Source organism: Periophthalmus magnuspinnatus, chromosome 14 (assembly GCF_009829125.3).
Source record: "Periophthalmus magnuspinnatus isolate fPerMag1 chromosome 14, fPerMag1.2.pri, whole genome shotgun sequence".
Classification (NCBI taxonomy): Eukaryota; Metazoa; Chordata; class Actinopteri; order Gobiiformes; family Gobiidae; genus Periophthalmus; species Periophthalmus magnuspinnatus.
Genome location: NC_047139.1, coordinates 21,005,706 through 21,019,684, shown reverse-complemented (window position 1 = coordinate 21,019,684; position 13,979 = coordinate 21,005,706). Strand labels below are relative to the sequence as shown.

Genomic DNA, 13,979 nt, shown 5'->3' with positions numbered 1-13,979 from the left:
CAGTGTTTATCATGTGTGCTTCTTCTTTGCAATACTGGGATTTTTTTTTTTTGGTTATTTTTGGCTTTATGATAAGATTTAAGGCGTAAAAGGTTGAATGAATAACTTATATGACTCAGTACATATGCAAACTAAGTACTAAGTGTTTCATTCTGCTATTTATTTATTGTAGCTCATGTTTTTTTAACAATATTGGAGATTTAGAATAGTTTTTATGGTTTAAAACTACTCTTGGGTTGTTGTGTCAGCGGCATAAATGAGTTTCAGTATTATCATTTATCGTCTGTATTTACTTCAGCGATATATTGAATTTCACAATGTATTATCATGACAGGCCTATACTGAGTTAAAATGTGTTTTGTACTGTATTCTGTTACAGGGGTGAAACAGAGTACTGTATTCTGAGTATTTGGAATACTTCTACACTGAGTTGCGTGATATTATAGAAAACATGACATAGAATTACAAACAACTTTATTTTTGTTGCACTGTTGGTTCTGCATTAATTTATGTCTAATTAGAGAAGGAAAAAATCACACTCACCCCCAATAGAGGTACTCAAAATTAGGATCAGAATATGTATTTTCGGTACATGTATTATAGTTACTTCCCAACACTGCCTATGCCACAACAACCCATGATGGAAGTACTCAATTTTACTGGATCAAAAAACACTCAAGTAAAAGTACCACATGAAAAAATCTACTTAAGTAAAAGCATTAAAGTACCAGTTTAATATTTTAACAGTAAAAAGTAAAAGTATTTTGCGCAGATTTTCAGATCTAATGAAGCTTCAAACATAGTGATTTTGATACAAATTTGTGCTGATTGTGGCTGTTTTTTATGAACTTGATCAAAATAAACCCCCCTGTGTCAAACAATAATAAAAAAAATACTTTTACATTTCAGTCCTGTTCAAAAATGTAGTAGAGTAGATAGTACAGATACCTGATGTCAAATGCAGTAAAGTAAAAGTAAAATGTAACCACTTTAAAATTTAGTACAAATACCTAAAATGTGTACTTAACTCCAGTACTTTACTACTTTTACTTGGTTACATTCCACCACTGCACACTGCTCATGAGGGTCAATGGTAAATGGCTATGCTGCAGTTCGCGCTGTGGCCGCTGGGTGGGGCTGTGCTGACACTGCGCTGCGACCTTCCCCGTGCGCCTCAGAAGAAGTGGGTCCATGGTGTTTTTTTCCTGGTGGATGATCGTGGCCTGCTCTGGATCTAACCTGTCAAAACTGCTCCAAAACGCACCAACGCGGACCAAACAGCTGCTTACATGTACGTTCAACTCTTATACAAGTTTTTACTTCTTGATCACGTTGTTTACGCAGACCTCTGCAAGTTTATTGAAGTTAAAGTGTAGTGCATGCCTCTGAAATAGCCTTGAGTCGCTAATAGTAGCAGGGCTGCATCAGTTCAAGGAATAAGATCGCTAAAGTAAGGCTGTTTACTAATAATAAACCCACTTTTGCGCTGATAAGGTCAAGTTTATGGCGCTGATGTTCTGGTGCAGTAATCTATCAACCGTGTAAGAAGTGACCGCCTGGTATTTATCATCGTAAAGTGTGAAAACAAGCAGTAATATGCGACATTCAGTCCAAAATATCTCACTAATGAGTAACTACAAGTAACCCAGGTTTACCAAGCGAGCTCTGAGTGCAAATGTAAAAACAACCTTTATTTTGTCCGTGTCTTACTCCATGTTTCAGTGCACACGTGTCCTGCACAGTTGCGCTTTATATCGGCTGCAGTTGTAGTTATTATGACCCTTTACTGTCGATTCGTGAGATTATTTACCTCTTATAAACCATCTGTTAAAAGTTAACCAGTTCAGTTAGCTCGATGCTAGCCTGTGTCAGGGCTGCGTGCTAACTGACGCTGATAAATGCAGCTGGACCCGGGCAAACAAACAACTACCATTTTACCACAGGTTTAACCCATCTGACTTTAAAATGCACATCTTTATAATGTGTTTATGTGTACTTAATGCGTCTGAACCGTTTAAGAAGATGAGTCAGGTGTTGATCAGAAGTAAACACACGTGCACCATTTTTATTGTATTTTTTTTATCTTAATCTTCAATCTTGATTTACAAAACTGATAAGTAAAATGATATTATTGTATTGTATGTAGGCGGCATGATTGAGGGAATAATAAAAAATAATAATAAAATAAATTACATAAATTATTATTTTTTTAATTCATGAATTAACATGCTTATTATTATTATTATTATTATTATTATTACTTTACAATTTTTCAGACAAGTATTGCGAATATATTTTTGATTTATGTTTAAAAAGTAGGATTCTGTTCAGAGTGCACTTTGCAAACCATTCCAGGACATTTACATCTGACAGAAGACTGACATATGAACTGATAAACTAAGAATCCCATGCATTTCAGAACATGTTTGTAAAGGTCTAAAGTTTAAACTGCAGGTACAACAAGATTCTTCTTAAAATCAGACAGGAGATTTTGTTCTTCGCACAGGATGAAAATTATACCAACTCAATCATAAATAAATTGAAATCAGTGTTTACAGTGTAATAATTGTCTGTTGACTCTCAAAACTGGCGATTAAAACAAAATGAAAAAGCATGTTTAGGTTTTCAAATTGAGTCTTGCTATGACCAAAAAATGCAGTGTGGGAACATTGACAGCTAATAAATACAGAGGCACTATCTCCAAGTTTTTTCTCGACTTCCTGGTTCTTTAGTTTCTGAAAGAACAAAAAGGTTTTTTAAAAAAATGTAATATAACAAGTTAAAAAAGCAATATGTACACATACTGCACCCCTTCTGTTAATCAAGACTGAATGATGATGTTTGGTTTCCAGTGTAAAACTTGTGTCTATTTTGTCTTGTGCAGAAGGTGATATTTGATGACAGTGATTGGGAATTGAGCAGACCAAAGAAAAAGTTCGCCATTCCCCTCCCCATCCTCCCGTCCTCACCCTCTCCTCTCAAAGACATCTCTAATCATGAATGAAGTTAGTATAGTGAGAGAGGGCTGGCTCCAGAAAAGAGGTAAGAGTCCCAGAAATGCAATGTTGTTATTTTTGGAACAGTAAAATTAATTCCGGTAATGGTTTGATTTTTAATAGAAAAAAAGAGAAAAAGTTTTGATTTATTTTGGTTTTCTAGTATTCAACTATAACATACATGAAGCATTATTGTACATTTTGTTTGTTGTAAACTGGTACATTGACTTCCTCTTAAAACTGCAGAAGTGATGTGTCTGGTTAATAGTGGCATTTAAAGCAGACCTATTCTGCAAAATGACTTTTTCAGAGCTTTTAACCATGTTATAGTTGTTTCCTTCTCATTTACCCTCTTGAAGTTGTATTTGGTGTGTTTCGTACATGTTTGAGCAATCTGTAGCAAGCAGTAGGTTTAACATGTTTTTATTGTTGAAAAATTACTTAATCCTGTGTGACCCACAGTCTGACTCTTTTGAATAATAATATAATGTAATACAGTGACGTAGGCAGAGATAAGGGGTTGGTAAGAGCTTGAATTTTCTGAGCACTCAAGCCTCAAATGCAGGACAATACAGGAAACAAGCATGGATCAATTGAAATGAAACTTTGAGCAAGCTAATGATGAGGGAACACTAGATTCAATGGTCAATTTTACATAATATGTCCCCTTGAATTCCAGGTGAATACATCAAAACTTGGAGGCCCAGATATTTCATTTTAAAAAGTGACGGTTCCTTTATCGGCTACAAAGAAAAACCTGACCTCAATGACCAGAGTTCTCCTCCTCTCAACAACTTCTCAGTAGCACGTAAGTAGCATGTATTTAAGTTCTCATTATATTCTTCACATTAGTGCTGTGTGTTATGTCACGATACTGAAATTTCAAACTTGTATTTCAATGAAGAATAGACCGATTTTGATAGCTAAATGATCATTTTAAAAGCTTTTTAGACAGTAATGTAATTAGGGATGCACCCATACCAATGCAGATACTGGTATCTGATGTCGACGCCGATCTGGAAAATTTTGCTGGATTGGGTATCGGCCCTGCGATACCCATTCAGCTGATTTTCTTGGTTGGGCCTTTATAGTGATGTAATGAGACAATTACTGGCCAATGTAGGCCTAGTACATCTCATAATATGTGCACTTTTACTCATACAAAGCTATTCAGTAGTTACTTTGCAAAATAAGTAACAATTACGTACCCCAGTTGGATCCATTTCATAATAAGGCAACTGTGTTTTGGCGGAAAAAAGGTCATTCTTGGTAGACGTGTCATGATAACACATTTTGAAGCACGATATATTGCTATAGAGAAAATATATTGTTCCATTTTTCATGTATTGAACCATAAGTCGATGTAGTGATTATCCGGACAGGCCTAATTCTTGGTTATACCTTGTGGTCTTGCTTCTAGTTCTGATAAAACTCGAGATGAAACTGCAGACAAGATCAAAATGTATTATTTTTCAGTATCAATACCTGCTTAAATGTGTTGATACTAGTATTCATTAGTATCTGATTTTCAACACTTTTGGCAACCCTAGTTAAGTAGTAATATTGTACAAATATTAACATTTTTGTATTTCAGAATGCCAGTTAATGAAGACTGAAAGACCAAAGCCAAATACATTTGTGATCCGTTGCCTTCAGTGGACCACTTTCATCGAACGAACTTTTCACGTGGACACTAATGAGGAGAGGTTAGTGTTTTTCATTCCAGATTAACATTTGTGGGCTGCACTTTGTTCACTCCCCTTGATCAGTCATGAATATAACATATGATGTTTAATTTACAGAGAGGAATGGATGCGGGCCATTCAGTCAGTGGCCAACAGTTTAAAGATGCGCGAGGAAGAAGAGGAGGAGCCCATGGACGTGTTTGGTTCACCGAGCGAGTGCAGTTTGGAAGAGATGGAAGTGGCTATGTCCAAGAGTCGCAATAAAGTGGTACATCAAATACAGCTAGTTTTATTACAACTTAATTGCCTCCACGATAGCCGGCTAGTTGCAATCAGAGGACTGCTAGCTTGTCCATTTCCGATGTAATGTAATGTCTGTGAGGTTTGGCAGAGTCGCACTAAAATCAAGAACTCAGACCGATCTGACATTGGACAGTGGGGTCCCGGGTCAGAGGTTAGGGGGTTAGGGTCAGGCAGTGGAGCTGCAGGTGGATGCCACTGACAACATGTTAAACACTTAGGATAAAACTTCACCAGAGGACACTTCTGTGTTTACTCGTTGGGGCTAATGCTAAGGCTTTCGGGCCCTAATTAAAAAAAAAACAACATCTTTGACTGAATTAAACTACACCTAAAAATAATTGTATCGTCCTTACAACAAATATAATTTTGTTATGTTACGTTTAACGTTTTAACAGGCGTTAGCTTTAACATTAGCACTGACACACCAAGATTAAAAGCAGAAGAGTCCTCCAGTGAAGTTTTCCTCACATTTGTAAAATGTTTAACATGTTTTCAGTGGCATCCACCCGCAGCTCCCTGTCCACTGTCTGACCCTAACCCCCTAACCCTTGATCTCTGACCCCTAACCCACCCGTAGTCTGATCTGTCTAGATTTACTGATTTTAACACAACTCGGCAAAAACCTCATAGACATTAAATTATGCAGGAAATGGTCGCAATTGGAACTAGCCCACTAACGTTGTGCTCAGAGCCAATTAGTATATATTTCAAATTCCTCCCAGTCTAACTAAGGATATGAATTTCCTTTATATAGAACATGAGTGACTTTGAATATCTAAAGTTGCTCGGTAAGGGGACGTTTGGAAAAGTGATTCTCGTCAAGGAAAAGTCTACTGGAGTACACTATGCCATGAAAATACTGCGTAAAGAAGTAATTATAGCTAAGGTAAGTTTGTATAGTTCTTTTCTGAGCTCATGGTGGTGAACACTGTTGTTGCATATAACTTAATCAGAAAGGTGAAGGGACTTATTGTTGTGTTTTGTTGCAGGACGAGGTTGCCCACACAGTTACAGAGAGCAGAGTTTTACAAAACACACGTCACCCTTTTCTCACTGTAAGTACTGAAGCATTTCCACTTATCTTCACAAGAACACTGCTGATAGGATAGTCTTAAAGCAGACCTATTCTTCAAAATCAACTTTTCAGAGCTTTTAACCTTATTATAGTTGTTTCCTTCTCATTTACCCTCTCAAAGTTTTATTTGGGGTGTTTTGTGCATGTTTGAGCAATCGTTAATTGCTTATTTTCAAGACTCCCTATTTATTTTCTTAATCAGTGATGCGCGTAGGAATCAGCATAGTCATTTTGGTACAAATGAAAAAAATCTGCTACTCGCTAGTGTGATGTGCAGCTATCCATAGGAGGCGCTTTGTTGTGATCACGTTTACGGCGTCGTCAGCTCCCATTGTGCACTGCAGTTTCACATCATCATACTCCACAAATCAAAGGCATAGAGTATGAACCAGAGTATGTGCGAAAAGTGACACCATCTCCATTCCAAGAAGATTCACGTTGCAGAATGAGCTAAACGTTCCACAGGTCCCTAACGGCCTGAAGTCTTTGATCTGGAATGGCCTTTAGTCAAATGTCAGCGTTGACCAAATGTCCTCTGTGGTGTTGGTCTCGTAGCATCTGTCGGGTCATTATCAGCCGCATCCTGTTTATTTGTATAGCACAACTGGTACACAAAGTAATGCAAAGCTTTACAGAATAAGAAAGACATTAAAATCACAATAAAACAAATTAAAACATGAATAATGATCATAATATTAAGATTAAAAGAAGAGTGCAGAATAAAAACCTCTCAGTGATGTGCACTGCTAAACAGAACCACTTAAGGCCTGGATTTAAAAGTAGAGGCCTGTCTCACATCTTCAGGAAGACTGTTTTCAGGTTTTAGCTGCATAAAACTGAAACGCTGATACTTTCTAGTTCTAGTGAGGACCTGAGCAGCAGTGTTCTGGATGTACTGCAGCTGTCTTAATGTTTGGAGAGGCCAGTGAACAGGCCGTTACAGTAGTCTAACCTACTGGAGACAAATGCATGGATAAGTCTGTGTAAGCCTAGTATATCTTTGATTTTTCCAATACTAAAAAAATCAAAATGGTGGAATATACTTGAATTCGAGGCTATGTCCCACTATATTGAGTTTGTCAGTTACCAGTGCCAAAAGGTAGTATGTAAGATATTGTTTGTCAGTGTTCACATAAGATGAGGCAAGATAAGATACTGTTTTCAAGCCACTATGCACTGCAGACACACTTTTACAATATGCTGAGCCATGCAGTTTGTGTTATCTGTCTGCAGAGATGCGTATCTAAGCACTTGTTCTGTCACTTCTCTGTTCTTAAAGTGGTTCTCTTCTATCCACAGACACTGAAATATGCCTTCCAAACACACGATAGGTTGTGTTTTGTTATGGAGTATACCAATGGAGGCGAGGTGAGACATCTCTGTTCACACTTTTACACAGATTATTCAAAGGGATAAGTGCTGGACTCCTGTCTCTTCCAGCTGTTCTTCCACTTGTCACGTGAGCGGGTCTTCACTGAGGATCGGGCTCGTTTCTACGGGGCAGAGATCGTATCAGCGCTAGAATACCTTCACTCACGAGATGTTGTGTACCGCGACCTCAAGGTATGACTTAGGCTTATTGTGTTGGGTGAATCCAGCGCAATTATGAAGTCAACAAGATCTTGCTCCAGATTGGCTCTTTGGTTTCTATGATACTCACGGTCGGAATTCCAAATATGGAACTTGCTCCGAATTCGCCCCTATAACCACTAGCCTCCATGAGCTTCATTTGACTGGAGCTGAACACTATGGGTGACCTCACACTTCATTAGTCCACTTCTGTATACACTCTATGGTTAATGTATGTGCCTTTCTGTTCTAGTAAGTTATTTGAGGTGTTGTATCTTGGGCAAAAAAAAGGCATGTCCACTTAGAGAAAACACTGTGGTCTGTATAATTGGGCTGCAAGATTAATCGTAATCAAATCAAAATTGCAATTTGAGTGGACGCAGTTAGCTGTTTTTGATGTATCAGAAATTCCTCCGCAAACAACAAAATAGTCTTAAACTATAGTAGTTTAAGACTATTTTTCTGCATAGTTTTACGCAGAATAAATCTGTACAAACAATTTTTGAAATGTGATTCTTGTACTAGTTTGTCAGTTTTTGTCAATTCTCGTGGGCATGTTAAAAATGTGAACTTTGAACAGAATCCTATTACCAAAATATAATTCACAAATCTAATGGCAGTTGCAAAATCAGATTTTTTCCAAATCATTCAGTCTTTCTACATATGGAATAGTTTCTAAATTCCAGATGCAGAAGAATTCCACAACCTCTCACTGGAGATATTGTGTAAACAGAATTGTATATAGCATTTCTTTACAGTTTTAAAATCTACAATTGGCCATGTGAATAGTTTAGTTTATTGGTTTGTTTTAACATGAACCATGTGCAAACACATTAATTTAATAAAAGAGATGCTTTACACCAGATATAACTAAAGCTAGTTTCCATCTACACTCCACAGGCAGGTTAACAAACAATTAAAATACATCCAAGTGTCCATTCATTTACAATCAAACCATGCATTCTCTCATATCACACTTCACACATCATACTTCACATGTCCACATTCAAAACTATTCAAATGTTTTGTTAAAATAGTGATTGCAGACAACTCTTCTAGTGGCTATTATTTCATCTAAAAATAACTTGAGTTTTTTTTCTTGTTTTAGCTGGAGAACCTTATGCTGGACAAAGATGGGCACATTAAAATCACAGACTTTGGCCTTTGTAAAGAAGGTATCACATCTGACGCCACCATGAAGACCTTTTGTGGAACACCTGAGTATCTCGCTCCTGAGGTGAGTCAAATCCTATACGTTCTTATTTAAGGTCATATATTACACAAAATTGACTCGTGTGAGATTGAAGCCATGTTATAATGTTGTTACTTACGTAGTACATGGAGTTTTGTTTCATTCACATGTTTGAGTAACCTGGCATTATTAGTCTGTCTACATCTTCTGAGCACAAGCCTCAAATGCAGAACAATACATGAACCATTTGAAATACAACTTTGACGCTAATCATTATAATAATGATGAGGGAACACAATTATAACATATTTTAGGCTGCATATACACTACCAGTCAAATGTTTGAATACACCCACTCGTTCAGTGTTTCTTTTTTTTTTTTTTTTTTACTATCTTTTATGTACATACAGAAGACATCATATATATGAAGTAATATAGATGGAATTATGTAGTAAAGAAAAACAAAATTGTTAGTGTTGCATTCTGTTATTTCTTTATTGCAGCGCATAAGTAGCTAGTTTGTGTCTATAATGGGGGTCATGGGTCATAGGAGTTCATAATACAAACCTCGACAGCTTAAATGTCATCGTAGTACCTAAAAATAACCAAAAAGTTTCCAGTAGTGGAAAGAAAAAGTCCCCACGGAAAATATTGACCTTCAAAAATAATTGTTTCATTTGTGATTTGTTGAACGATAAGTTCATATAGTGTTTATCGTTACAGGCCTAAACTCTACTAAATTTTGAAACATATTTTATATTCATAAATAGCTGTAAATTATATGGAGGGTGTCCATGTAGTCTTTTTACAGTTAAAAAAAATTATTACAAAGGCAATTCATAAGACATCTCAATCAGACTTCTATTGTTCTATTCAGTTCTATTGTACTCAGTGGTTTCCAAAGTTTAGTTTTTTGGGGTTTTTTTTACCTCATGTAATACACTTCTCTTACATGATCAATATTTTTCCCAAATGTTCTTGGTGGCCCACTTCTCTTTATGTCCAACACTGTCTCTGTCTCCCTAAATTTCTTTGACTCAACTATTTTTGTTGAGTCCGTTTATCTGATTTTGTCTCAATAAACCATGATACACACTGTCCCTTCTCTTGAGGAGGAGCCATTTCTTTGGGGTTCATTCAAAAGGATGCCTCTTTAAGCAACAGGATGCCTGAAATACAAAAATGCAATGTAACTTTTATAAACACCAGTACAATAGAACACATCTAATAAATATATCTTATCAATTGCCTTTTGTAATTTTAAAGTTGTAAAAATACTTAATGAACACCCTGTATATAGTTATTTAACATTTTTCTTTACTATGTAATTCCATATATCTTACTTTCTACATTTTATACGCACAGAAGACATCAAATATATGGAAAAAAACATTGAATGAGAGGGTGTGTCCAAACTTTTGACTGGTTGTATATGCTCTATCATTATGTTTTAATATATCAGTATGTATGAGAATGCACAGTGTAATGTGTTGTGTGTTCTCAGGTTCTGGAGGACAATGACTATGGCCGTGCTGTGGACTGGTGGGGTCTGGGCGTGGTCATGTACGAGATGATGTGTGGTCGTCTGCCTTTCTATAACCGCGATCACGAGCGACTGTTTGAACTCATCCTAATGGAGGAGATACGCTTCCCCAGAAACCTGTCTCCAGAGGCCAAGTCCCTCCTGGCCGGCCTGCTCAAGAAGGACCCCAAGCAGAGGTCAGTTAAACAGGGAGGGCAATTTTACTGTGTCTAAATGGTAAATAGTCACATTTTTATATAGCGCTTTTCCACCTTCAAGGCACTCATAGCATTTATCGTGACAGGCCTATTGATTCCTTGATGTAAAGTGCTTTATCCATTTATATATGACAGCTGGCTCAATATTCTTTGGAATAATGCAGAGATTTTTCCCATTTTTATGTAATAACCATAGACTGTATATATAAATGGACCAAATAGGAAGTGATCATGTGTGCACTTCCGGGTCCATCGACTCTGGCTCCAATTCACTTTAAATTAGAAAACTCACTCCTCTCTCTGTAACTGCTGCTGTCAGGCTCATCATTTTGGTCTTAAAATGTTCGTCTTAACCAGCTCTACATGATCCTGGTATTTTTATTTCACTATTGTGTCCATAAATCAAGATATGAACATTAATAACAGACAAATCAGGTGTCTGGGTAATCCCTCAGTCGTCCAAGTCTGATCCATAGTAAAAGGCAAAGTTACATCTGTCAAGTGGACAAAAAGTTGTAGGAGTGAAGACGTTTCGCTGCTCTTGCTGGTGGACACTGCCTTATATCTGTCTGAAGGGAGGAGCTAACTACACTGAAACTGTTAACAGATATTGTTTACAGTTTCAGCCTTAATGAATTAGAAACATTAGCAACAGGTTTGACTGACCAGGTGCCCGCTCCCTGTTAAGCCAGTGGTGTGGGTGGGAAGGTGTGTCACCTTCAGCCGTCTCACTCTAGATTGGCTTTGGTTGCTATGATACTTGCTTTCGGAATTCCTAATATGAACCTCGAGTCCAAATTCACCCCTATAACTGCCTCAATGAGCTTCATTTGACTGGAGGTGGGTTTAGTGTCTTGCTCAAGAACACAACAGCATTCATCTGTGTAACCTGGAATTGCACTGCCAACCTGTGGGAGGATCAGTAAACAAATGCTCTACCAACTGAGCTACTGTCGTCAAAGTCTACAGAAGTTACTAAATGTTTGTATGTTTCTGTCTGTACCACAGGTTAGGTGGAGGTCCTAACGATGCCAAAGATGTCATGGGTCACATTTTCTTCATCAGCATTAACTGGCAAGACCTCGTACAAAAGAAGGTACAATAAAAACTGTTTTTGTTTGTTATATATAAAAAATGTACTCGTAAACTCTGACTATTAAAATGAATGTTGTGAGTTATGAGAGGGACCATTTTGTCTTTTGTACATTATTTAACTAACCAGAAATCAGAAAATGACATGTTGGTGTGAATGGAACTGTTGCTAGTGATTTTGTCAGTTAAGTGATAACCTAAAAAGCAGGTATGGAGTTTGTGTCTGTAGAGGGCAAAAGGAAGGAAATATGATGTCTTAGCCTAGGATTCAACACCGTATGAACTTGGGCAAGGTTTGAACCAGCAACTTCTAACTTGTGAGCAAGGACTTAACCTCACGGTGCCTCTGTTGCTTCAGTTGGAGAAAAACTGTTATTATTTTAACGTTTTCCTTTCACCTTAGATCACCCCTATTTTCAAACCCCAAGTGACTTCAGAGACGGACACGCGGTACTTTGACGAGGAGTTCACAGCGCAGACTATCACACTCACACCTCCAGACAAACGTGAGTACTGTGACTGTCCAGCAGGTGTCAGTGCAGTGTCCCTCTGTCTAAGCCTCTGTGTTTGTGACCTTTTCTAGAGCTCAATCTGGACTGTGAGGACCCCAGACAACAAGCACATTTCCCCCAGTTCTCCTATTCAGCCAGCATAAGAGAGTGATGCACCAGTGCATACACGCACACACTGACACAAACATAAGCCGTGTGTCAGATGCCTTTGTCGCCAGCAACTATGAACTCACCACAATCTCCATCGGACATTTAGTCCTGGCAAGTGCCTCAGCTGGCGGCCATATTCTTTACACTACGGACAAAGCCAAGCCGCATTGGCTATACTGTATCAAACTGGACTCCAGTACCTCACATAGTCATCAGCACAACTTCACTTCACAGGCTAACCTGAGCGTAGCACCTTCAGAGGGCCTAGCAGCACTGCTGTTTCAGACTGTCAGACACCTGGGATCTTTAAGGTCTCCTGAAAAGCCATACACTGTTTCAAGTGCTCTTTTTCAGATTAGCTTTTACTCACTGTAGACTGGATCTAATAAGGAAGGAACAGGAGCGGCAGTTTGACTGTCTGCTGGTGTGCGTGTGTTTTGGGGCATCACATCTAAAGCGGTAAGAGTAACAGTGTTGAGAATTGTTTAGTGCCTTTCCACACCTTTACTCGATATCTGTCAGGAACAACAAACGTGAGTATGCAAGATAAACACCTAAAGAACCATTTAAAGAAATCATGGAATGTGATGGCTGTAACTGATTTGTAAATGTCACAGCTCATAATGGGTTTTGGGAATAGCTAAATACACAAGGTGTATATTATTTTTTTTTTTTAAACGAGGGTTTTAATTCTGATGCATTTTGATCTTTCTTTATCGTCAAGATAAACACCATGTGATTTAAGAGGGTCAATAAGCACTTAGTGATTTAACGCAGACCTCATTTTGTAATGGGACCATGTTCACAGTGTAGGTCCTCCAATGCTGTATCCGGCACCTGCACAAGATCATCTCAACCATGTGAGGAACGACATACTCGTCTGGTTCATAGACTGTACAAAAGGTTTGTATATACAGTTTATGATCAGGTTGTGTGATTAGAGTTTTCTCTGTGTAACTATACAACAACACTATTAGTCGGGGTCATTACAATTCTACTTTCATATTATTTAACTGCTTTGTGTCACTTCCATAATACAAGCAAGCTCTTCTGGATTATCAGTATTTGATTATTTTCTATCAGAGGACTTTGTTCACAGAAAAGAACAGTGCAAACAGTAGCAATTTGCCCTAATTTTAAAGTCATTCAACCTACATTATGAACATGGTCCATTAATAGATTTTGTGTTTTGTGAGTGCAGTTGTGACTAGTGAGGATGTCTTTTTATTATATTCACTTCTCCCCAATTGTGATAAATGGCTGCACATCAAATAGTAACAAGGAAGAGGTGCACTGTATTGATTAGCAATACTGATGTAATACTGTACATGTGCCCATCAATGTACTGGTGCTACGCTGAACCTCCAGTGAGAAATGGGGCTGCTTCAGCAAACCTGTTCCAGTGAACACAGGATCCACTGCCTTTGCTGTTTCAAATAATTGTATGTTTTTGGATGTACTTTTCAAATGGCTGTCCATCCCTTTTACTATTCCTCCAGTTCTTCAGAGATGTTCTGAAACAGGGAAAATTCCCAACTGTTGAATGAAATGTATGTTTTTCAGTTACATTATCTATTCAAACTATTTGTTTCTATTTGTCTATGAATGTAAAACTGAAAGACAATGATTGAATACACATTTTACCTGTCTTAACTTTCAGCGTGTC

The 13,979-nt window shown here is 37.7% G+C and overlaps 1 protein-coding gene across 4 annotated transcripts; it reads left to right on the top strand.

Moving 5' to 3' along the window:
- The first annotated feature begins 1,155 nt into the window (after positions 1 to 1,155).
- On the top strand, positions 1,156 to 13,962 carry LOC117381275 (RAC-beta serine/threonine-protein kinase-like). 4 transcript variants are annotated; one of them, XM_033978208.2, is made up of 14 exons: positions 1,156 to 1,291; positions 2,885 to 3,042; positions 3,676 to 3,804; positions 4,591 to 4,702; positions 4,799 to 4,949; positions 5,739 to 5,870; positions 5,974 to 6,039; positions 7,359 to 7,427; positions 7,500 to 7,622; positions 8,737 to 8,865; positions 10,324 to 10,538; positions 11,568 to 11,655; positions 12,055 to 12,157; positions 12,235 to 13,962. In XM_033978208.2, exons 2-14 carry the CDS (start codon positions 2,997 to 2,999, stop codon positions 12,312 to 12,314), a joined length of 1,443 nt encoding a protein of 480 aa, XP_033834099.1. In that variant the 5' UTR covers positions 1,156 to 1,291; positions 2,885 to 2,996; the 3' UTR covers positions 12,315 to 13,962. The 4 variants fall into 4 exon arrangements, with proteins under 4 accessions (XP_033834099.1, XP_033834097.1, XP_055082446.1 ...); XM_033978206.2 differs by having other exon boundaries at positions 1,162 to 1,291; positions 2,888 to 3,042; XM_055226471.1 differs by lacking the exon at positions 1,156 to 1,291 and adding an exon at positions 1,319 to 1,450.
- Positions 13,963 to 13,979: the final 17 nt, after the last annotated feature.

What these genes read in the sequence shown, in the direction of transcription:
- LOC117381275 (XM_033978208.2), top strand. Translation starts at nt 2,997, where the DNA reads ATGAATGAAGTTAGTATAGTGAGAGAGGGCTGGCTCCAGAAAAGAG. An exon ending in CAACAACTTCTCAGTAGCAC is followed by an intron (nt 3,805 to 4,590) that starts GTAAGTAGCATG and finishes TTTGTATTTCAG; the next exon opens with AATGCCAGTTAATGAAGACT. An exon ending in ACTCACACCTCCAGACAAAC is followed by an intron (nt 12,158 to 12,234) that starts GTGAGTACTGTG and finishes GACCTTTTCTAG; the next exon opens with AGCTCAATCTGGACTGTGAG.